Source organism: Equus przewalskii, chromosome 13, assembly GCF_037783145.1.
Source record: "Equus przewalskii isolate Varuska chromosome 13, EquPr2, whole genome shotgun sequence".
In the NCBI taxonomy this organism is placed as follows: domain Eukaryota; kingdom Metazoa; phylum Chordata; class Mammalia; order Perissodactyla; family Equidae; genus Equus; species Equus przewalskii.
In genome coordinates this window covers 77889238-77911753 of record NC_091843.1, presented here as the reverse complement: position 1 = coordinate 77911753, position 22516 = coordinate 77889238, and the positions used below count along the sequence as shown (strand labels likewise).

Below are 22516 nucleotides of genomic sequence, written 5' to 3'. Positions count from 1 at the left end.
GGAAGTGATTAAGTGCAATAAAAACTCATAGACTAAATTCAGAGTCAAATCATGCACCATGACAATCGGTGTTGAAAGAAACCGGAACTAAACAAAATGCTTCATCCCTGGCTGTTGTAATTAAGTTCCTCTCTAGTCCAGGGCTGTCACTCCTTTCTCTTTTACTGAAGCCTCTATAAAGGATGGTGGAGAAATAGATTCTTCCCTTGACATAGAAGAGAATTTTAAAATAGTAATATACTTAAAATATGTAAATAAATATGTATTTTCTATGCAAAAATGCAAATTGTCAGCTGTTACTGAAAACAAAAGAAAAAAGAAAGCCACATTCAGAGAAAATAATATGGCTTTTGACATTGATAATTTCTAAGGAAATCTAGTCTTTTAATGGATGAATATTGTGAAAAATGTGACGTGAACAGCTACCTTTCTTTTTGACAAGAAGCATGTACAGTGGAGTCCCTGCTGAGCCACAGAAGTACAACGCCGCATGTGTGTATTTTAAGATTGCCTGGATGGTGTGATGTACTTAGTGATAATTAACCTGAAAAAGTTATTGCAATGAATGTCTACTTGGAGAGTTAACATTTCTGAGGAAATTTAAGTGTTATCCTAAAGAAAGAAACACTGTTGCTGATCAATATTTAATGTATTTTCGAAGTTCACCTCTCAAGAAAGCAGAGCAAGAGTGTCCAGTGAGTTTATTCTATTATTTACATGAGAGGTTAGATTTTCAACAATAGTGATTAGTGAGTAGAATGTGCATAGCAATCGGTGAATGGGTGAAGACTCCATAATCAGAGCACTAATCTATGTGAAATTAAGTCCACGTGAAAGCTCACGGGGTGGGGGAGGGGTAACAGAGATGAAGTTGTGATAGCAATCAGTGATGTTTATTCTAATCAGTGTTTTATTCTCATTATCTCCTTAGAAATACGAATGCAGAACTAGTTAACCACTCTAACCAAATGGCTCAGCAGAAAAGCAAAAGTAGGGTAGGCATATAGAATGTTTCTAAAATATAAAAACCTATTATCTTTAAATATCTTATATCCTTCTAGTACTTTCTTTAGAAGATTAACTGCAGTTTTTGAGTTATTAGTTAAGCTTAAAGTCAGGTCTTCAGTTCATGTTTTAAACTTAAAAAAATTACTTGTTTTACAAGCAGTGCGAGCTGTGAATTCAGGCCTTGTAAAGTTTGAACATTTCCATTGATAAATGACACAAGTCATTTCTATGATAAAGACATATTTCAAAACTACCACAAGGGGGCAGAAATACACATCTTCTGACTTCAGAAAACAACAAAAATTACTTTTATACCCAAACTTAGGTAATTAGTATATGTATGTACATACACACATATATTTATATTCATACAATATCTATAAATATACAACTATACCATGAATACATTATAAATATATGAAATCCGTATATCAGTGGGATAGTTGATCCCATGAGTATTAGGGTAACACTAGCATAAACTATGTGGTTTATGCTGAGTGAGAAGGATTCCCAAATATCTCAAAAACTTAAGGAACGTCAAACTATAAATGCCATCTTACGTCTCACATGAGCTATTTGACAATTTAACTAAATAAAAATTTATCACTGATAGAAGAGGAAACAAATGTTGCTTAAAACGATAGAGAAATCATTTATTTCATTATCCCAGAGCTCCCTCCTCTTAAAGAAAAAGGAAAGTAATATTTAAGCTACTTGAAAAGTATTGATCTGAGAATTACTTTCAGATTTTGATAAAGTAGAATTTTACATCCTCTAACGGGACGTTAGAGTGCATATTTAGAGACTGCCATTTGTCATTTAAAAATGCATTCTGAAAGCGTATTCTAAAAGAAGTAGTATTGCTTACCCCAGCTGACTGAGGGCGGACGGCGGCATGTTATGTAGGTGTTGCTGTTGCCAGCCAGTTACTGACCCAAGATGGAGTGCGCTGGCCGTGTTGAACCCAGACAGAGAAGACAGGTCTGCACTACTCAGAGAGTACTCTAGATCAAAGAATAAAGCAATAAGGGTAATTTGGAAATTATCAAATGGTGAACAGAATAAACATTTTCAGTTTTTAAATATTCTATCAGTATTATTTAATGATTGTTATAAATCTTTTTTATTTTGGTGGGGAGAGGGAGATAAAACATTAGGATCAATCTTTATTTAAAAGAGAGATACCATATACCAAAAATTCCATGAAAACTTCAAAGTAGTATAGCCTAAAATTCTAGTTTATTGGAACTTCAATCTGGTATTACAGTATATACATATTTGATGATCTAGAAATGTTTTTTAAACAATCCAAAGAAAGTGAGCTATTACATGAAAGAAATAACAGCTCATTTTCCTGCAAATTGTTCTTCTATACTGAATTCAGGTTGGGTTAATAAAATTTTCAGTCACTTAAGAAAGAAAAATGTGGATATTCATTTTGTCCTGGTAACAAATAGGTAACAGTATAGTGCTCTGGACACTACAGGTACTAAATAAAGATTTCTAACAGATGAAAAAGTAATATCTTTTTCATTTTGCTTTTTAATAAAAAGTATTTAATGTACTATTTGAACATGGCAAAGCTACTCACCGGTACCATATGTTGTTGAAATGGCTGATGGATAGCCTCCCATCCCTTGTCCTGGTAAAGTAGGAGTTGCTACGGAAACCACTGGGGTAGCCAATGACTGAGCAGACTGGGAGTTGTTTATCCTTTGATTCTTTTAAAGTAAATAAAAAGACATTACTGATGGAATTTTTTAAAAAGTTAAAAATATTAGATTTCAGTATTAGTTTTGCACATAAAGAGATAACTTGGTACAAATCTCATGAAATTAATCATTTAACATGTGTCTCTATGAACTCTGCCAACCCTATCATTTACAATCCTTCAAGAGACCAGTTGTTGCCATAGTAACCCATTACATCAGTATCTCCTAGGCAACTGAACTAGTAACAAGTACCATAGCTTTATTATGGGTAAAAACAGACTATGTTGAAAACTGATGAAATATGTATACTGTACTTCCATTGTTTCAGTTTTTATTCAAATGCAAATTTTTTTAAAAAATTAAAATCAACCATGGTGTTTTTAATGCTCAGTTCTATATATACAGCAAGCACATCGGGTAGTGTTTCATGCTATATTCTGACCAGCAGGTGGTGCTCTGACCACTTTTTTCAGATTCTTCTAAACTTCCCTCCAACTAGATGGCAAAGCAGCTAACGTGCATATGTAACTCCTTACAGCAAGGACATTAAAGATTCACAGAAATTTGAGGAACATGAGAATTAAATTCTTAGAAAAATAAGTATCTTCATGCTTTTAAATAACTTAGGAAAATTTTTTGCTTGTTAGAATTTTACTATAAAGTCCTAAAATAAATGGAAAACATGGCCTTCACTTAGCGAGGTGGAGACAGAAAAATAACATGACATTCTTTTCACCTGTGAGCGATACTTGAAATTAACGGTACTTAAATATAATCGATGTTGACACACTATGGCAACTTCCAAATTCCTTCCGTTTTCCTAGAGCTACCATTCCTCCTAAAAGTCACTTGGGAGGCCCGGTTGCAAGCGCCACTTAAGGGATGCAGTCTCACCACTTACCAAAAGCAGGTCGACATCCTCAGACTGAGAGCATGGGGAAGGAGTTTTATTAATTAGTGTTTGTAAATATTTATAATTGGGCAAAATCTTCTCAACCAAAGGAAAAGCATCTTCTGACAGACACAACAGTTTAAACAGTTTTAAAATTCAGCCTCTCAAGATAACTCCTTACAAAGACATTCTTTGTTTCCCTTAATGAGCTGTTTGTCTCAAATGTGAAGACAATCTATCCAGTTTTCAGCACAGGTCAGTGTCTCAACGTTCATTATTTCACCACCACATTTTGAAGAAAAAAAAAAAAAAGATTGTGCTTGGAAACCCCGTTGCCGGAGGAGGGAGGAAGCTGCACCTGGCTGCCAGGGAGAGACCTCACCGACCAGCATCCCTGGGAAAGCACCAGTCTCAGGGACTTGGAATAAATCTGCTGAGAGAGACAGCCTGCCATGCACGGCCCACGCTGCTTGGCTGTGGCCCTGTGGGAGCTTTTATTTATTAGGCCCAGTCTTTTCCAAAGGGAACGTTGCATATTATGTGATTTTTTTTCTGGTTGATATTCAAAATTAATCTGTACTGTGCCATAATAAACTAATCAGCTTGCAGGACAGTTTTACCCTGCAGCTTGCCACAGAGCACAGAAAGAAAAAAAAAAGTGTTTGCAGAATGATCTAAATTTGTCTCCTGAATCTTGGTTTTAAACCTTCTCGCTCTTAAGCAAAGCTAATTTGGAGAGCATCGATGTAAGTCTCTTTGTTGTTGAATATGGTCTCACAATATTATCTTCATCTTAGCTCTGCAGACCCAGAAGAAAGAAAAACGATAGGGTCTGGGGATATTATTTATATTTATATTCATATTTACTTGTTTATTTTTCTTACAAGTGCCACAACTTCGTTTTTTGATGTAAAATACAATCTTGTGCTAGAAATGCCTAGGACTTTAAAACTATCTGCTTTTGAGCTATTTGCATGAAGCACATATATGGAAAGACGAATTGAGGCAGTGCACAGGGGACGTGATGCATTAAACTTTGTCACTGCAATATACCTAAGAAAAGAATTGCCAACGAACAGGAGAAAGTTCATTTAGAAATTATGGAAAAGATTTTTCACTGCCCAGCGCCTTGAGGACATAAATGGTTCAAAATTGTAAAAATCTGCTCTGAAATATCTCATTCTGTGAGTTTGATTCCACTATTGGTCAAACCCTATGTCCCATAAGCAGAGTAACAGATAATGATTTTTTTCTAATTATAAATTGGAGGCCTTAAAAGGAAATGTTTTCTTTGCCCTGGAACCCCAGTCCTAAAGTGAAGTTTCCTGGATGTTGGTACTTCTTTTACATGGAAAAGGGAAATGCAAACCAGTGACCAGAAATAATAGCTAAATTCAAACAGGGCTCCAGCAATAGCACTGACGTGTTAGTTTTCAGGGAGCACTTAGGTAATTCATAAAGTTAGACAAAGACAGAAACAGCAAAACATATACAGAACATTATCAACATTTATTTAAAATGGAGTTTTGCATTACCACTGACGGCATCGTATTCTTGCTGCCTGGTGGAATAAGAACTCGGAGATCTGGTTTACGGTTATTCATCCCTAAATTCATGGGGGGAGGAGATTTTGCTTGCATATTCTTGTTCAAGTTACCAGGTGAGACCAGCAGACCTGGTGAGTTTCGGGGATTGCCATACCCGTTCCCTGTTAACACAAAACAAGGAGAACACTCAGGTGGATATCTAGACTCAAATATGTTTCTAGAGAATACACTCCACGAGATTAAAAATAAAAGCTTAGGAGGGTAAGACACACAATGACACAGAGGGACAGTCCAGGGGCTGACTGACTGACCCTCCACGTGAAGAGCAACCCAATCAGTTAGTTACTTAATATTCCTCTGAAGGAAGATTAAAAACTTTTAATGAGAAGAGAGCTAATAGATATCAACTTGCTCAGAAGTCAGCATATACTTTTTTTTCTATTAAAAAAACTCGGGAAGAAAGTCAGACAGTCGTTCAGGGTCTAAGCAAAGTACAGAATCGGTCCTGCACTTTCATTGACTAGCTCGGCAGAGGCCTGGCTGGCGTGACTCATCTTTCAGTTCAGTGGTTTGGGTTTTATTCTGTGTCTGTATGTCCTTCAATGAAGAAAGGGCAGACCAGCAAGACTGTAACATCTAGGACAGGCTGGAACAGTAGCCTCTTGCACGTTTTGCTGTTCAGTTCCCTTTTCTTTGAGTCATTTCTCCCTAAGGTTTTCTTCCGTCCACTTTGCCCTCCTCGCTAAGTTCAGGGTACGAACCCGAAGCCTTGCTTTCCTGCTCTTGCACAACTTCAAAGAAGCAGGACTCCTTTTCAGGAGCTGAAATGAAGGGATGATGGCTCCACTGAAATGCTGACTCACCAGGGCCTAGGAGTAGCCATCTAATGAGAATACTGGAAGGGTTTTCTTAGGTTTCTGATGTTTAGCCCCTACTAACAGAAAAATGGACATCTGAAGGTCTCCATTTCTCATAAATACTGCTCCGTGACGGGAAGAGCAACAGAGGGAGTTGATGCAACCTGAGCTGACACAGAAAGTCATCTGCTGGCTTCCTCTGCTGCCTCTGATCAGAGAAAGAGAGAAACCAACTAGCTGATTCAACAATCCTTGCTGGAAAACTAGACAGTTGTTTTCTGAAGCTCTCTAAAGGAGACAGTCAAACCTCGTTGTTACTGTCATTATCGCAGAACACAAGTATCTATTACCCCAGGACGAATGATACTGTGTGCCACCCGGTGGGGATGCAAAGACAAGGCCCCAGTCCTCAAAGGCCCTGCGATCCCTCAGTGGCAACCCAAGACACACATGTGTAAAACGTAGAGACCAAGACAAGGCAGCTGAGGGCGAGATGCCCTCAGTGTAACCCAGATGAAGTGTCAATGAGTTCCCAGGAGGGAAGAGATTATCCAATAAAGATTCACGGAAGAGGAAGGAATTGATGTGGGTCTTGAAAAAAAGAGAAGAGATCGTAAGATCTCTGGGCTTGCGATGGGGTGTTGGGAAAGGGCCGAGGTGGCAATTTACAGAGCACAGTCAGGGACACTTTGAGGAGCCGGGTTAGAAGGGAATCCATGAGGAGTGTCGGAGACCCTAGAGGGACATGGAGCTGGGGCCCTGGAGACCTTGAATTCCAGGCTAAAATGTCTTGGGTTTAAATGGTGGAAAAGCAACTTGAGAAGGTTGCGCAGCAGAGGTATAACACAGGCCTCTAAGTGGACAGAGAGATCTGCTGGCATGGGGACATTCTGCAATTAGGAGGGCCCGGCAGTGTGATCCAGCCTGGAGACTCCTGTGTTGGCCTGAGCTAAAGCTGACGAGGAATCAGGAAGGCAAAGCGTAGGTATATTTCGGGAGATATTTATGGGAACATCTTTTGAATTAGAATATATTAGAGGCACGCTGTGTAGAGCACATTTGTTCTTCATATCCCATTCATTTACCTGTCGCATTTTATGCATGAATAAACAGACTGAATATATAACAAATAACTACAAAATTAAATCTGTCAATTGGATTGTGCATAAAATTCTCCACATTACTGGAGGGAAAAAACCAAAATAAAACAAATGAAACACCCCCAAAACATGTGTAAAGTACCCAGTAGTTGCTTAAGAAATGTTGGTTGAATCTGAATATATATTACTCTTCTACAATAAAACTTTAAAAAAATTAGCTAATTTTCTAAAGCCAGCTAAACATGTCAAAAGCCAAAATTTTCTTTTACAATTAGCTGGGACAGTTTTCTGTGATGAAAGCTATCACACGAAACAAATATATTTACCTTTTATCCGCAGGAGAAATAACACACAAAGCATATGTTCACTTAGAAAAATGCCTGATGAAATGGAATGCTCAAAGGAGTCTTACCAACTCATTACGGTGACTATATTAGGGCTTTCGTTTTAATTAATAGAGTCTATTGGATAAAAAGGGAATGAGAAAACCAACACAAAATTTGCACCATACTTTCCTGTCAGCCGAAGTTCAGACTGACACACTGAATACATATGTCATTTATCTATTAAGCCTGTGTGAGATCTGGTTTAAATAAACAATCAAATGGAAAATTAGCTGTGTAATTTCAAAAGAAGGGGAAAAAAAAGTCAGTTAAGCAGTGCAATGAAGCTTGAATAGATCAGAAGAAACTAAAACCCCGGCTCGGTAGATGCAGATACTGGTTTGCATGGAGGAGTTATTTTGCTAAAAGGAAGTAAAACCGCTTCGTAAAATGTGTTGTCCTGTGATAATGGTGAGCCCTGGGCCCGTGTACGAAAATGGAAATGCTTCACAGAGGCGCTGAGAAGTTTTTTTTTTTTTTTTTTTAAAAACATTTTCTACAGTAAACTCTCTGAGAAATTCTAACAAAGCCTACGTCTTTTTGCCCACATTTTAAACAATGATTTGGGACAGCAGTAGGAAAAAAAAAAAAGTAAACATACATTATAGTTTTTCATCCAATAAATGCCTCAAAACTAAAACTAAAAAACCTGACTTGAAAAGCATTCTATTTTCCTCTTGGAATATTTCCTGTTATTTGGAAATTATGCCATTTTAGAAGATTCAGTCACATATTTTAAGCTGTTCACATATTGAATGTAAAATATTTTGAACCATGATGACACTTCTTAAAAATCATATTTTTAGAGCCTAAAGTTATTTTTAAGAACAAATAAATTCTGCCTTTTACCGGTGAATTTCTGCTGTTTTTAGCACATTGTGCCAGCTAGCATTTTGGAGCCGTATAATAACCATTTCTGTTTCCAGCCACCAAGTTGTTATTCTTTTGGCATAATATAGATTCAGGAATGCAAGACTGTGGATCCTAAACCAGTGATATAGAAACCTATCATTTGAAAATCAATGATGAATACATGCGTGTGGTTTACTGCTAAGAAGAGCCTGCATTTAAACCGGCTCGGAAACCGCGGCCTCCTCCTCACTCAGAACCCCATGGCCTCGCGTTGGGGCTGATGTCCTGCCTTAAGATAAATTCCCCAAAGAGGACGGCCCCGTTCAAAGCCAGGGCCTGGGGAGGTGGGAAACACCACCTCTGAACGACCTTCTAAGACACAGATTCAATCTTTCTTCATGCTATGTTTTAAAATTACCCTCTGCCTGGACAATTACCAATTTAGATGTGACTGTATGCAGATGTCACATTCCCTTGACCACTTAAAAGCAAAAAAATTATAAAGCACGAGTGAGTGGATTTCCTGATTATAGATTATAAGAAAATGCAGAACAGACCAACTTTAAAGTCAGTTGGTTTTATAGTTTCATTCGATTAAAAATATTGTTTCACATAAAACAATTTAAGCATTCATGATATAATTTGGATAAAGGATAAGAGAATCTACTTCGGCTGGCTACAAGTTTCTAAACACTCATATTAAAACTAGTGTAAATAGAACTTGAAATGTGGTGTTATGAGAAAAAAAAATTTTTTTCTCTTCAGTTCACTTGAAAACACTTGCTGCTTTTTTTTATTGACTCCTATTTTAAGAAGTTGTAAATTCAAAGAACATATTCCTGGCTTAAGACGGTGTGAGGAGGACATTGCCTTGTCTCACAGAGCTCAACTGAGCATGTAGCGCTCTCTGAGCCCAAAGTTCTGAAACTTTCTCTTATTTGGGTGTTCAGACATTATGAGCCTTTTCACTTTTTTTTCCCCCAGTACTTTCAATTATAAATCAAGCATATAAAACTAATAAGCACAAAACAGAAACCAGTCCTATGGATGAAGGCTAAGTTTTTCATTGGCACGATCTTTTTTTTAAGTCTCCCAAATTGTCCTCTTGTCATCTCCTTCCAATTCCACATCCATTCAGATACCAAATCTTGCTAATTTTTCCTCAGAAATGCCTCTCTCTGTCCCCATTGTCACCATCCTGGCTGAGGCCTCCATCACCATTTGACAGGTCTTTCAATGGCCCCCCATCTGGATCCCTGGTCTCTAGCTGAAGGCTTCTTCACCAGGCCTTAAGATGGGCTTCAAGAAGGTTGTGAGCTCCTTAAGGCTGTATGCAAACTTTTCTGCATATGTATGACAGTAAGCGTAATTCACAGTCCCAAGATTTTCTCTAAAAATCTTTCTAAAGTGCTGCTGCCATCAAGTTCCTTTTTCAGATCATACTTAATTAACACTGTTGGGTCGGTGTCCTGCTTGGCTCTCAGAACTGCGCATAGTTTGCCCCACTCTATCTATCCAACATAACTTCCAATGGCCACAGGCAAGCTCACGGTCCTCTGAATATGCCTGAGTCTTTGCTCTAGCAGCTCAATAACTAGCAGTGTTAGCTCTCCTGTTGAATTCAAATTTACTTTTAAGGATCAGCGAATGCCCCAACTCTTTCATGATGCCTTTCAAATAACTTCAGCCGGCCTTGCACTGACACTCGTCTAAACTCCTGCTCCAATTAGAGGCAGTGGTAACTACCCAGAATACTAGTTAAGTGTTTCAGATGCCCACAAAACAGATATGCAGACTATGCTGGAAAAATCAGGGATTATTCAGGAATGACACTAAAAGTTAAGTTACTGAGGGAATGTGAGATGAGGACTGAAGATGGAAGGTGTAACTTGCTAATTTCAAACACTGACAGTCTCTCCTCCTTACACTACTTGAGGACTTTTTATATTTTAGGTAAAAATTAGATAGTGATAACCAAGTATATACCACTGAGACAAACTGCTTATCAGCCATATAATATGAAAGTCAGGAAATCGCGCAAGTGCCCCCTACTAAATTTGCTTAGAGACGGTTAATTGAAGCTCCTTTTTCACCTGTTGCACCTGTCCATAGCACACTACCTTAGCTGACTGCAGGTGGTAGAATCAAATAAAGTAGAAATTTTCCCTAGTGAAAAAGAAAATTCTGAGACACTGGATCTTTTCTTCTACACTGGCAAGTTACTGCCATCGGTTGTCTCTGTATTAGGATGAACCTCAACAATAATTTACTCATACGGAACTTTCCACCGAAAGATGGGCTGCACGATATTCTAAGGAAGGGAATGGCAGAAGGGTGGCAATTTAAGAGTGAATAGGATTTTATTAGATGGTTCAGAGAAAGACTTCCCAGAGAGAGAGAATGCGTGACAGAGAGATCTCGGAGTCACAAGTGTCCTGGGGCAGGAAAAGCATTCCTACGAAGATGAAATACTCAGTGTTTTAGGGTATGAGGTTTTCAGAAGTTGGAAAAGAAGGCTTGGCTTACATAAGCCTCTCAGAGCATGTTAACTTTACACTGCAGACTTGACACGAAACTTTATGTTCTTGAAAATAAGCACCCAAAGTCAGTTTGTGAGAGGTAAGTGATGTCGTTAACTCTGCATGTTAGGAAAATAACAACCGTGGCAGTGGAAAGGATAGATTAAAGGGGGTTAGGCTGCCACTGGAGAACTAGTTCGGACACCCCTGCCATAGAACACATGAGGAATGGGGTCTGAATGAGGCAGTGGAGTTGGGAAGATTTACAAGGCAGATGGGAGTCGAGGACAGGGAGGATAAAGTCGATCAGTCCAGGTTCTAGTCATGACTCCATTAGAGTTCCTTCGATCATACTGAGGCTTCTCAAAGCTAAGTAATGATTTCATTAGCATGAGAGAAGCATAAAAGTAATCTGAATCAGAGACTCCCACAAACTCGCCTGAGGCAGCCATCACCAAGATGACTGGGCAATAACATTAACAATAGCAAACACTTTATATAGTATTGTTTACCAATAAATTAACAACATTAAGCATGCCCATTAAGAACCCAGAACAGTACCAGGCACCCAGTAAGTGCTGTATAAGTGTTTGCTTTATATATGGGTATAAAACATCTTCAATCTTCATAACCCTGTGAGGTATTAATAGCATTTTGTGTTACATACTGAAGAAGAGAGAGGCCTGGTCCTTTGCTCAATGTCAAACACCTATCAAACGGTGAAGCCACGATTTGAACCCAGCAGTGCGTCCACAGTCCACGCTCTGAAGTACAACACTGAGCTGCTCCTTGAGAATTGGTTACACTCTGAGACTGTGAAAACCCTTCTGTGTCAAATCTCATTCTAAAACTACGGGAATATGAAGAAAAATAGAGGAAACAAATGAAGTGTGAAACCAAGGACATGAGACTCAAAGGTCCCCCTAAGCCAGAGGTAGTGTGAAAGCTTGAGGGACACATTACATGGTCAATGTGGCCGTCACAAAGAGCAGTTCTGGTTCAGAAGATGCTGAACTTATACAAAGAGCACAGAATGGTGATGTTCCAAACCATATTTCTGGTCTCCCTCTGGATAAATAAATATTTACAAATAGGAAATATTGGGTTTAGCTGCACTAAATGCCAGAGCAGCTGTTTAACTTTCAGTGTGCTATTTCGAGTGGCTGATTAAATATGCTTTTAAAGGTAGATTTTGTAATATTTTAGTCAATAATCTTCTCCCCTGTAATAGAGGGTAAAGATGTTTACCGACCTACTGTCAATTTAAGAGACCAGCTTCCCTCAGAACCATTTAACACCATAGTGAAATGCCCAGTATTTTATAGTATCTGCTCTTAGTTGTTACCTGGAAAATAATTTCTAATACATAGGTGTATAAAATTTACTTTGTTTAGTAATTTCTTGACGGTATCTTATTTTTAGCAATCTGGAGCAAACTGCCACAGGAAAACATTAAGTTGAACAGATAGCTGAATCTCTCATGTAGTAGTTTTCTGCTTTTACTTCAGCAAAATGTTTTACCAACTTAGGTGTTTTTTTCCTTTCATTAGAACAATTTTGAAAACATTTACAGTACAGTCCTGCATCGCTTAACGACGGGGATATGCTCCGAGAAATGTGTTAGGAGATTTCATCATTGTGCGAACATCACAGAGCGTACTTACACAAACCTAGATGGTATAGCCTAGTACCCACCTGGGCTACACGGTACTACTCTTATGGGACCACTGTCATATACGCGGTCTGTTGTTGACCGAAACATTGTTACACGGCACATGACTGTGTACTGTCTTGTTAAACTAGAGATGTTACAGACATAATAATGCTCACTACTATCAATTAATTTTACATTTGATTTTTAAAGGTTTTAAGATGTTAGTTTCCATTATCAGGACATTGTTTTGTCTAAAATAAACATATATCTTTTCACAGAAAATTACTTTAAATTGTATACAGTAGAATCGCTCATACAACCCACTACTCTACTGGAAGTAACACACTTAAAATAGTTTTCAGTGGAAAAGTACTATAACCTTCAAGCCTTCAGTCCTATGCTCACTTCACCCTGAATGCCTAAAACCCTGTTAAAAGCGCCAGGAACTATAAGTTATTCAGCTGTTGTGAATCACAATCAGGTTTTTTTTGAGGGAAAAGAAGATCTTTTTCATGGGATGGCTGTAAGGGAAAAGGCAACCACAAAACATCTGGAGGTCAGAAATCTGGGAATGATGAAAATTTCAATATGCCGACTGTAGAATGAGGGCAAATCAGATTTCTGATTCTTATCCTGGTAAAGACTCCTGATTACAGATTCTTAAACATAAAATCAAGTCTCCACTCTATCTGGGGGTTTCTTAGGGGAATAATATAATAATGCATAATGTTAGACTATGAAGAAACTCCTGTGAAACCTCAGTGTCTTTTGTGGTGTATTCTTAGAAAAATACCCTAAGAATACACCAAAGCCAAGACTATTCTTGGCTGTACCAGTTAGAGGGCAGCAGACATTCTAAAAAGAGACTTGTCTCCTCTGCTTGACTATGTCATAGATTTCATATCTACCCCGCTTACCACTGATGTTCCTTGGATGTGATTTGCTTCATATCTTTTGTGAATTAGTCTATCTGTCAACTAGATGCCGAACTTTAAACATTCAGTACATATGATAAACTCTGGTTTGTGAGGCAGAAGGAAAGAATTGTTACTTATTGCTATGTTGTTTTTTCAAAGATGGAGAGTCCATGTCAGAAAGTAGGTTCGTGTTGGCAAGCCACTCTCTCATTTGTCTTAACAGTCACGTGGATTAGGCATTATCATCCCAATTTTTGACAGACGAGGAAACTGAGTTCAGGGAGCTTCCGTGACTTGTCAGGAAGCGGGAGTGCTTTGATTTGATTCCAAAACACAGGCTGCTTCCACTATATTATTACAAAAGCCAGATGTTTCAGATTTAGAATGCATCCTTGTATTGCTCCCTCACTCTGAATAAAGGCTCCATTTGCAAATAAGGAAGAAATTGACAATCTGATATTTCCAGTGCAAAAAGGCACTCAAAATATCAGTCTGCTTTGAGTACTGATTTACTGAAGGGATAGTTTTGAATTGCACCATAAAAATGATATTGAACCTTGCTATCTTCAAAAAATCCCACTTAACAATGAATGATAGATTTATGACTCACTTAATTGTTCACTTCTTGTGATTTTGGGGGCTGTCTCTTTGCTAAAAATGAGGGGGTGTCTTCATTATTGACACAATCGCTCATTCTTTCAGTCATTTTTATAAACAAAAATATTGAGACAGTAGAAATTAGAGAGAACGTGACAGAAGAGAAAGAATAATTACTTGTGGTTTTAACATTTACACAACTGCTGCAAACACATCAAAAGATCATAATGTTCAAAGGGAAATGTGTTGCACTGCACCGTACTGTGCTTCCATTCTGCCTCGGATTTATTAATATTTCCTTTTTCACTCCCACCCTTGAGGGCAGGGGCTGTGGTGACATCTCTGTGAAGCCTGCCAGGGCACCAGTAACTCCCTGCACGTTTAATAAATATTACTGGAATTTCATTAAACTAAGCTTTATCTTTTGCTTAGGAAATCAAGGATATAGATAATTCTAATACCAACAATAGCTCACATTTATTAGCAAGCATTTACTCTGGGGCAGAAACTGTGCTAGGTGCCTGGCATTGATCATCTCACTTAATTTTCACAACAATCTTGCAAAATGGGAACCCACAGACTTTCCAAGGGCAACAAGATCTTCCCTAAAATAATGTGTCTATCATCTATTTTCCTTCGTTATTCCATTACTCTGAATATCTGCTTCTAGAATATTTTCCCAAGTTACTGCTTGAGCAAAAGTTTTGCTCCACGATTTTCTAGTTTTCTCTAAGTTGCTTAATATTAAACTAAAGGTTCCTTTTGAATGATTGTTATGTAAATGAACATTATCATGTCTGAATACGTACATTGGCCATAGATTTAGATTTGCTATTATTACTATATTATAACATATATTCATATCTCAGGGCTTTTTTCTCCTCACACTATAAATACAGCATCATCAGTTCTTTGTCATAACTGGAGGCTGTAAGTGGAGTCTAAGGTCAAGAAATTGTCAAAGAAGGGCATAGTGTTTAGTAAAACAATTAACAAGTAAATATTAAATTCAGTTAAAGCAACTGAAATGGAGCAATAATAATAAACCAAACGAATACTTAGCACCCTATGGACACATCTGTAGATTATAAATTGAAATTGTTTATCCAAGTTTTTGGTATAATATTGTTTACTTCAGTTTAAAGTAAACTAAAGGAATACATTTGATTTGATCTTTCCAATATGAGACTGCATCATGACTACATATTATACTCTTTGAATGGAAATTCAAATGAAACATACTATGTAAGACCAACTGTAAAATTTAAGTGACTGGCAAAGGTTTGTCTAAAAACAGCAAATTATACTCTTGGCTGACAGCCTTGAAGTCCCAAAAAGTCCCTGGTAGGTAAAAAATTGATTTCCAAAAGAGGGGTTTTTTAACCACATCCCTCCTTCGGCATCTGCTGTCTACTGATGCACAATTTCATATCAGTGATGATTTTGAAAAGAGCTTTTCTTTCCATTATCTCCAAATAAAATCTTAGAGTGATGCCAAAAACAGGGAAGAGAGAAATCAACAGTGTATAAGGAAAAAAGACAGCTAAGAGAAAAAAGACAAATGTTGAGTAAAACTAATATTTTAGGAGGAAATATTAACTACTTGAATTAATATTAAAAATGACCAAAGTTTTATCATCAGTCATAGTCCTAGGTTAAATCAATGGGATACGAGTGAAGAGAGCAATTTTCACATTGCTTTACTAAACATAATAGAAGGATAGCGGATAAAAAGCATACAACTTGTGAAGTCAGAAATCATGATATACGAAGCGCTCTAAAATTTGCTAAAACACTCTTTAAGAAGTTATAATCCAAAATTCGGTTTTTCCCTCTGGAAATCAAACTCCTTAAGAAGTAAGTCAGACCAAAGAGGTTGACAGCAGGTTTTATGATATCCTGACTTAGCCTGTAACATTCGTCTTTTTGACCTGCCCATCACTTCAACATCGCCTCTAGAGAATGGTGTCAAGGTGGTGCTTTGTCTCTGATTTTCCAGGTCTTGTCTATGGAAGGTGGACACTGATTTTCTTGGCAGTGGCTCCATATCACGTGCTGTAGATCATCTAACCAGAGGACTAAGTATTTTTTTCCTATAATCTAGATAACCTTGGTTTGAGTTAAAAATGTCATTGCTTCTTAATTTCATAGATAATAATAAAGCAAGCCTGTTGGCTCTTTATTTATGTTTCGGGTGAACTCTCAAGATAAAACTGCAAATGAATTCAGAATATGTTTTTGCTTTTAAAGATTTTATTTTTCCTTTTTCTCCCCAAAGCCTCCTGGTACATAGCTGTGTATTTTTTAGTTGTGGGTCCTTCCAGTTGTGGCATGTGGGACGCTGCCTCAGCATGGCCTGATGAGTGGTGCCATGTCCGCGCCCAGGATCCAAACCGGTGAAACCCTGGGCCGCCGAAGCGGAGCACGAGAACTTAACCACTCAGCCATGGAGCCGGGCCCGAATTCAGAATTTTTATTCAGAAGAATTCAAGCTAACAGAATAATACTCTCAAATCAAGAATCCAACTATTAACTTAGATATTTTTTCACATGCTACTTAATAATATTTTAAGAAGTAATACAAAATTATACTTTTATACTAACAAAGACACTATTCTTATTTGAGAGCAACTAAATGGTACCCCTCTCCCTTCCTTGAATATTGCAACCTGAATTTGTGTTTTGTTAGGCAGCGAAAATGTGAACTTGTTAAAGCCTATCGTTTTAGACTGAAGTTTTAACCACTTCACTGAAATTTTAAATCATTGAGTAAGAATTGCAGAGAAGTCTTTTTCCCTGATATGAAAGTCAGCCAAGAAATTTTGGATAAGTATTCTGAAAAACAAATACTGGCAAAACAATGGTACTGGTACAGAATAATTAAACATTGTATGACCTTTTCCTCTCTTTGCTTACTTCTCTTCTATGAGAAATTTCGCTTTTCTAAAGATAAACGAATTTCAAAAAATGTCATATAAGTAAAGTTTTATGATTATATGATAACGCCTTGTATGTAAATGGACTCTAAACCTATTCGTGTCTTATCCCCAATGTGAGCACTAAGTTCAAAGGTTCTAAGTCACGGCCTAAGGTCTTGCTGGCTGGAGTCTTTTCAGTCTGGCAGCCTGATCTCCTTATTCGCCGCTCAGTGATTTAGACACAGCCGTACACGTACACTGCCACCATCAAGTCTCCATGTATTTAGCTGATATAAATTAAGCATTCCAGAAGTGACAATGCTTGACAACCAAATGCATAAAGTAGTAAACAATTAACAATCAAAATAAGGAAACAGCTGTTAGTTTCTTTTTATATAAAATTATATCTAATTTACAATAAATGCCAATTAAAATTATTAACCAATATACATAAATCTCCTTTGCCTTATTGTCAAATAGCTATGTGGATTGTAAAATTCTCTTAAATTTTCAGAGTCCTAAAGGCTTTTCTTCTCTCTCTCTCTTTTGTTTTTTTTTTGGTCTCAATCATGAACCAGTAAACCCTTGAACATACTGATACCTTCAACTCAATAAAAAACCACCACGTTATCAAAGTGAAAATAAAGGGTACTAATAGGATAGTGAATAACTCAACACAAGGCTTGCTGTGCTAATGGTTATTTCTATTAAATCTAATGATTACGAAACGAGCTCACAATCATCAATAACCACTAAGATTAGCATGTTAAAGATTTATTGTACAGAGATATGACAAAACGTAATTTAAAAGCAGTGACTTTTCGTTTTGGTTGTTGAGAGGAAAGGATGAATAACTGTCAACTGAAACCTAGCAATGTCACTGTTACTAATGTATTATAATGATTTGCTGTATATTTCCCTTCTACCAAGACTACAGCCTTATCCTGTTACTTCTTTACTATTCACTTGCCTTCATTTTTGAAATTACTTCAACTTAAGTGGTAAGAGGTTCGTTGTTTTAAGAGGTGATTTGTGATGGTCTAAGATACTAACCCACATTTCATTTTACTGCTATATATCAGCTCTTTAGGTTTTCCATTAAGTATGTTAGAGAAGTTAGTAAAACTTTCCTTTGTTGGCCAATGGTGCTCAGCCATTTAGTCAAATAATTAATTTGTTATTCATTGTATATAGTATCAGAAGAATATATTATTTTTGTGAATTACAGATCAAGGGCATATCTTTTTGTATTTAAAATTACATTATTTCTTTTAATGGAATTAAATATTACATTTAAAAAATTAAATATTTTTTCTGTTTTTGACATCAACACTATTAAAAATTTATGTCTACAAGATCAACTTTTCCCTTATTCAGCTAACAAACATTTACTGCGTATCTGCCCTGTGCTCTCTCTCATGCCTTGAGCTGGAAATAGAAACTGAGTAAGACACAGTTTGCCTCCAGAGGGCTGAGTGTCCAGGAGAGGGATATGTACCCAGACTTTGCAATTACAATGCAATGAGATAAGTAACGTAGGCACAGGTTGCCATGGGAGAACAGAGAAGAGGTGCAGAATTCCTTCTGGAAAAGTCAGGAAAAGATTTCCTGAATGGTTGAGCTGAATTCTGAGAGATGACAAGGAGTGCTCAGTAGCATGAAGCAGGAGAGGGAAAGGAGGGCTGGGAATGCATACATGAAGGAAGCAGCCTCCACGATGTCTGGAGAGTGGCAGCACAATGTGGTGGTTAAGAACATGGACTCTGAAGACAGACTGCCTGAGTTCCACCCTGGGCAATTACTTAACCTCTCTGTGCCTCAGGTTCCCCATCTAGGGAAGGGCATAATATGAATACCTACTTTAAAGGATGGTGGCAAGAATAATTGAGTCACTTTTTGTAAAGCACACAGTAAGAGCAATTCAAATGTCTGCCATTGTTAGAGTTGGAGTGCAGGGTTCTTGATGGCAGTCGCTGAAGGGAAGAAAGTTTACGACTGGAGAGTAGGGATGAACCAGAGATAAGAGGCTCAAGGTTAATTCTGAAAGAGTTGGGAAGCCACTGCTGGATTTTAGGCATGTGAGTGATGACCTACAATTATTTTAGGCTTTGCAAAAGACTAATCAGTCAAGAGGAGACTGGAATGGGATGCAATGTGAAGCAGGGAGATGAATTAGGGTGCTCTGGAAACAGTCCTGGGGTGCTGCTACAAGCCTGAACCAGGACAGTGGGACAGGAGTGGAGAGAAAAGGGTAGGTTTAGGAATCACCTTGGAGGCAGAGTTGGTAAGACTTGACTCACTGGATGATGAGATGAGGGAGAGGAATAGCTCAGGGACTGGATGCGAAAGATGCTTCTTCCCTCATGAGACTATCCCTTTTTTACAAGTTGAGATGATTTGATTTTGAAAAAAACTACAAAGACTGAAAAGTATTTAACTTAATTGCAGAATCTTTACACTTAGCCTTAGAGTTTCTAACTTTTCTGAGACCTTGAATTTCAATGACAATATTCAAAATTTAGAAGATATCTTTTGGCTATTTTGCTTTAGTTTTCTTTTCTGAAAATGTAGAGACGTTCTGGCTGGCCTTGTGTCCCCCTGGTGTAATGTGATTCTCTGACATCAGCACAGATATATTCAGCTTCGACATATGATCCTGGCCGGCATGAGAAAGAAGGGGAAGACGTCTGAGCCTGTGAGCAGGACATGACAGCTAAGCTCAAGACTAAGTGGCATCTGCAACAGGTGCTCTGTGGAACCAGAGTTAGAAAGGGCTTCTTCCTCTATTTTTAACAAGTGGAGAAGTAACTCTTTCACAACTATACAGAAACTGAAAATTAGACGCTCATGGCTACAAGACACAACCATCAACATATGTTTATTGTCATCAGGGTAGAGTAATTGAATGTCTTTTTGCTTCCTTCTATTTTTGAAGTAGAAGATTCTCATGCCTATGGCAGAGGTCCTGAAGCAGGGGGATGAATTTGCTAAGCTTGTAAGATTTTTTTAGTTCAATGACGCTATAGTCTATATGCGGTTAACTTTTACGTTGACAAGATCGAGTGTCTTCTCTGTCCCTGGAGGGCCATTAAACTTAGTGGACTGTCAGGGAATTGACAATGACAGCATAATTGAACAACCAAACATTTCTTCTTTTCAATACAGAATTCTAAAGCATTCTTGCTGTTAAGCGGTAACAAGAGGCCACTTCCATCAAAGCTGAGTAACCCATCCCCTTCGTCCCAATACGTTCTTTCCTACTTCTAATAACTATCATCATGACTATTGGCTGTTTCCATCAGAGCAAGCAAACTGGTGCATCAAGATAGTGGAGAAAAGATAACATCTAAAGCATTTTTCCTATTTTATCTTTTTCTTGGTCTTTGTGACAATCCAATTCTTAGTCCCCACCCTTCTCTCTAACCATAGTGTTTGGCAGAGACTTGAGTCCAAGAAACACTGGTCTGGCTTTGATTTGCTTTTGTTATTTGGAGGCTACAACCACAAAGTATTTTTCAAGGGAAAAAACTGAGCACTTCATTTCAATGTCCAGCAAAAGAGTATATTGAGTTTACTCATTAATTTGACTCTACCTAATTGTGAAAAGATAGATAAAATGGGAAGCTAGCGCCATTGATTCTCTTTGTAAATTCACTGTGTAGTTCTAATACTTTTTCTTCATTACTCACTGAATTAGTGAAGAGCCAGCATCGGAAGTGAGAAACATTACCCCTAACTGGATGTATTTATAAAAATGTTTTTATATGTCGATTTTTAAAATCTTCTTTCTTATAATTAGTAGGCTATTATATTTGACCCTGGAAAAATATTTTAATTAGGCTGTCCATAGATATTTCTATAAACTTGAATTTTTTTTGACATTTCAAACATAACCTTGTGTCATTCATGCCTACTTCCTACTATTTTAAATGTATGGCATGTTCCAGCTGCAGGAATTACCATGGTTACTTATTATGCCAATAGTGAACTGCAGTTAGCATTACAAAGTATTGTGCTGTCTTACCTCTGCATTGAAAATGACACCAATATCTCAATAATCACAATAATATGAATTAATATAGAATCCTGGAGAAGTGTGACTATAAGACAACTGGACAGGGGAAGTAAGTTCTTAAGATCTGAAATATATTTAAGGGGCTTTTTTGGGTTACACTATATTTATATTCTTGAAGAGCTCATCTTAATGCCAAATGTGTTTTTATTTTATTAACAATATTGTTGAATGGTTATAATCTCACTCTCTCCTTTTCTTTATGCATTCTCCTTTAGAAATGTACAGGAGTTGGGTACTTCTTTGGGTAGAAAGTGATTCACACTTAATGTGAAACGATTAACAGAGAACTCAGTGGCTAGGTTTGCTAAAGGTACTTTTGTGTCCAGAGATGGTGTCCAGGATTAAATTGATTTGATGAGAGCTCTCAATTGGGATTACATCGACTAGCTGAAGTTTTCTTAAGGAAACTTCTAGTTAATAAATAGTCTTCTTCTAAGTTACTATCCAGTCACTCCTGCTTCATGAAAGTGCTTTAGACAGATCTCTCAACTTTACTTTGCTCAAAAGACTCACTTCCTGCAAATCACCCAGTAAAGGAACCCTGAACAAAGCCACGTACTACAGAACAGAAGTCTGTACTCACCTGCACTGGTGCCTGCACCGGATGTGAGGTCTCCACCCATCAGACCACCTATGGATTAGAGAGGAGGATCAAAAGGCGAAAGGCTCACAAACAACACGCTTCTTCCTTAGCAACCTCAGTATTTTGTCCTCTTCCCAAAGTCCTAAATTTGTAAAGTATTATCTAAGTCGGATGGCTGACATTTGTTTTATTGTGACATGCTGTGCTCAAACATTAAAAATACATTCACTCACTGACATTTTGCAGAATCTTTTTTTCCTAAGAAAGATCACATTTTAAAAATCCAGTCTTTGAATAGTTTCTGAATTTTTATTATTTCCAAGTCTAGTTTTTCCCAAGAGGATATTTTATAGAAAGTAAAAAAAAAAATAAGGTTTACCATATGCTCAAACAACCACACATTTGATGTTCAATTCTTTGTAAATTTATTTTATGCAATGAATTTCGTGCAATCTTAATGGTCCAGAACTTTGGTCATTTCATGAATCTACTCACAGTAATGACCTTATTTACTACCCATATTTTACTTACTGACACAATAAAACGTGTTTCATCGGCCACAAATTTAGAAACACATACTTATTTATTGCTAACTTAAGAAAGTACGTTAAAATTTGGCAATGTCTATCTATGAGAGCTGGGATGTTTCAATAAGCAATTGAAGATAATAATTACTTTCATATTTTAAAGAATAAAATTTAGTCAAAAGGATAAAATATCAGCTAGATTATTTTCTACTTGCTTGAAAATTGTACTCTATAGTTATTAGTTGGTTCTGGCTTTGGAATTAGAAGAAAACGTTCATTACATTTTAAGAAAATTTTTATTATTTCCAATCAAGTAACATTTTGAAAATAGAGTATGATATTTTTTAAAAAATAAATGAGCATGAGCTTATCAAA

The 22516-nt window shown here is 37.3% G+C and overlaps 1 protein-coding gene across 50 annotated transcripts in view; it reads right to left on the bottom strand.

Moving 5' to 3' along the window:
- MEF2C (myocyte enhancer factor 2C) overlaps nucleotides 1-22516 on the bottom strand; it is a 164543-nt gene that overhangs the window by 9201 nt on the left and 132826 nt on the right. For 43 of the 50 annotated variants that reach the window (XM_070569698.1, XM_070569742.1, XM_070569702.1 and 40 more), the window contains 5 exons: nucleotides 21615-21662; nucleotides 5148-5320; nucleotides 3622-3645; nucleotides 2600-2729; nucleotides 1877-2012 (listed from right to left, as the gene is read on the bottom strand). In XM_070569698.1, the coding sequence (XP_070425799.1) occupies nucleotides 1877-2012; nucleotides 2600-2729; nucleotides 3622-3645; nucleotides 5148-5320; nucleotides 21615-21662 (511 nt within the window). The remainder of the gene's footprint in view (nucleotides 1-1876; nucleotides 2013-2599; nucleotides 2730-3621; nucleotides 3646-5147; nucleotides 5321-21614; nucleotides 21663-22516) is intronic. The other 7 variants (XM_070569732.1, XM_070569748.1, XM_070569730.1 and 4 more) reach the window with 1 other exon arrangement.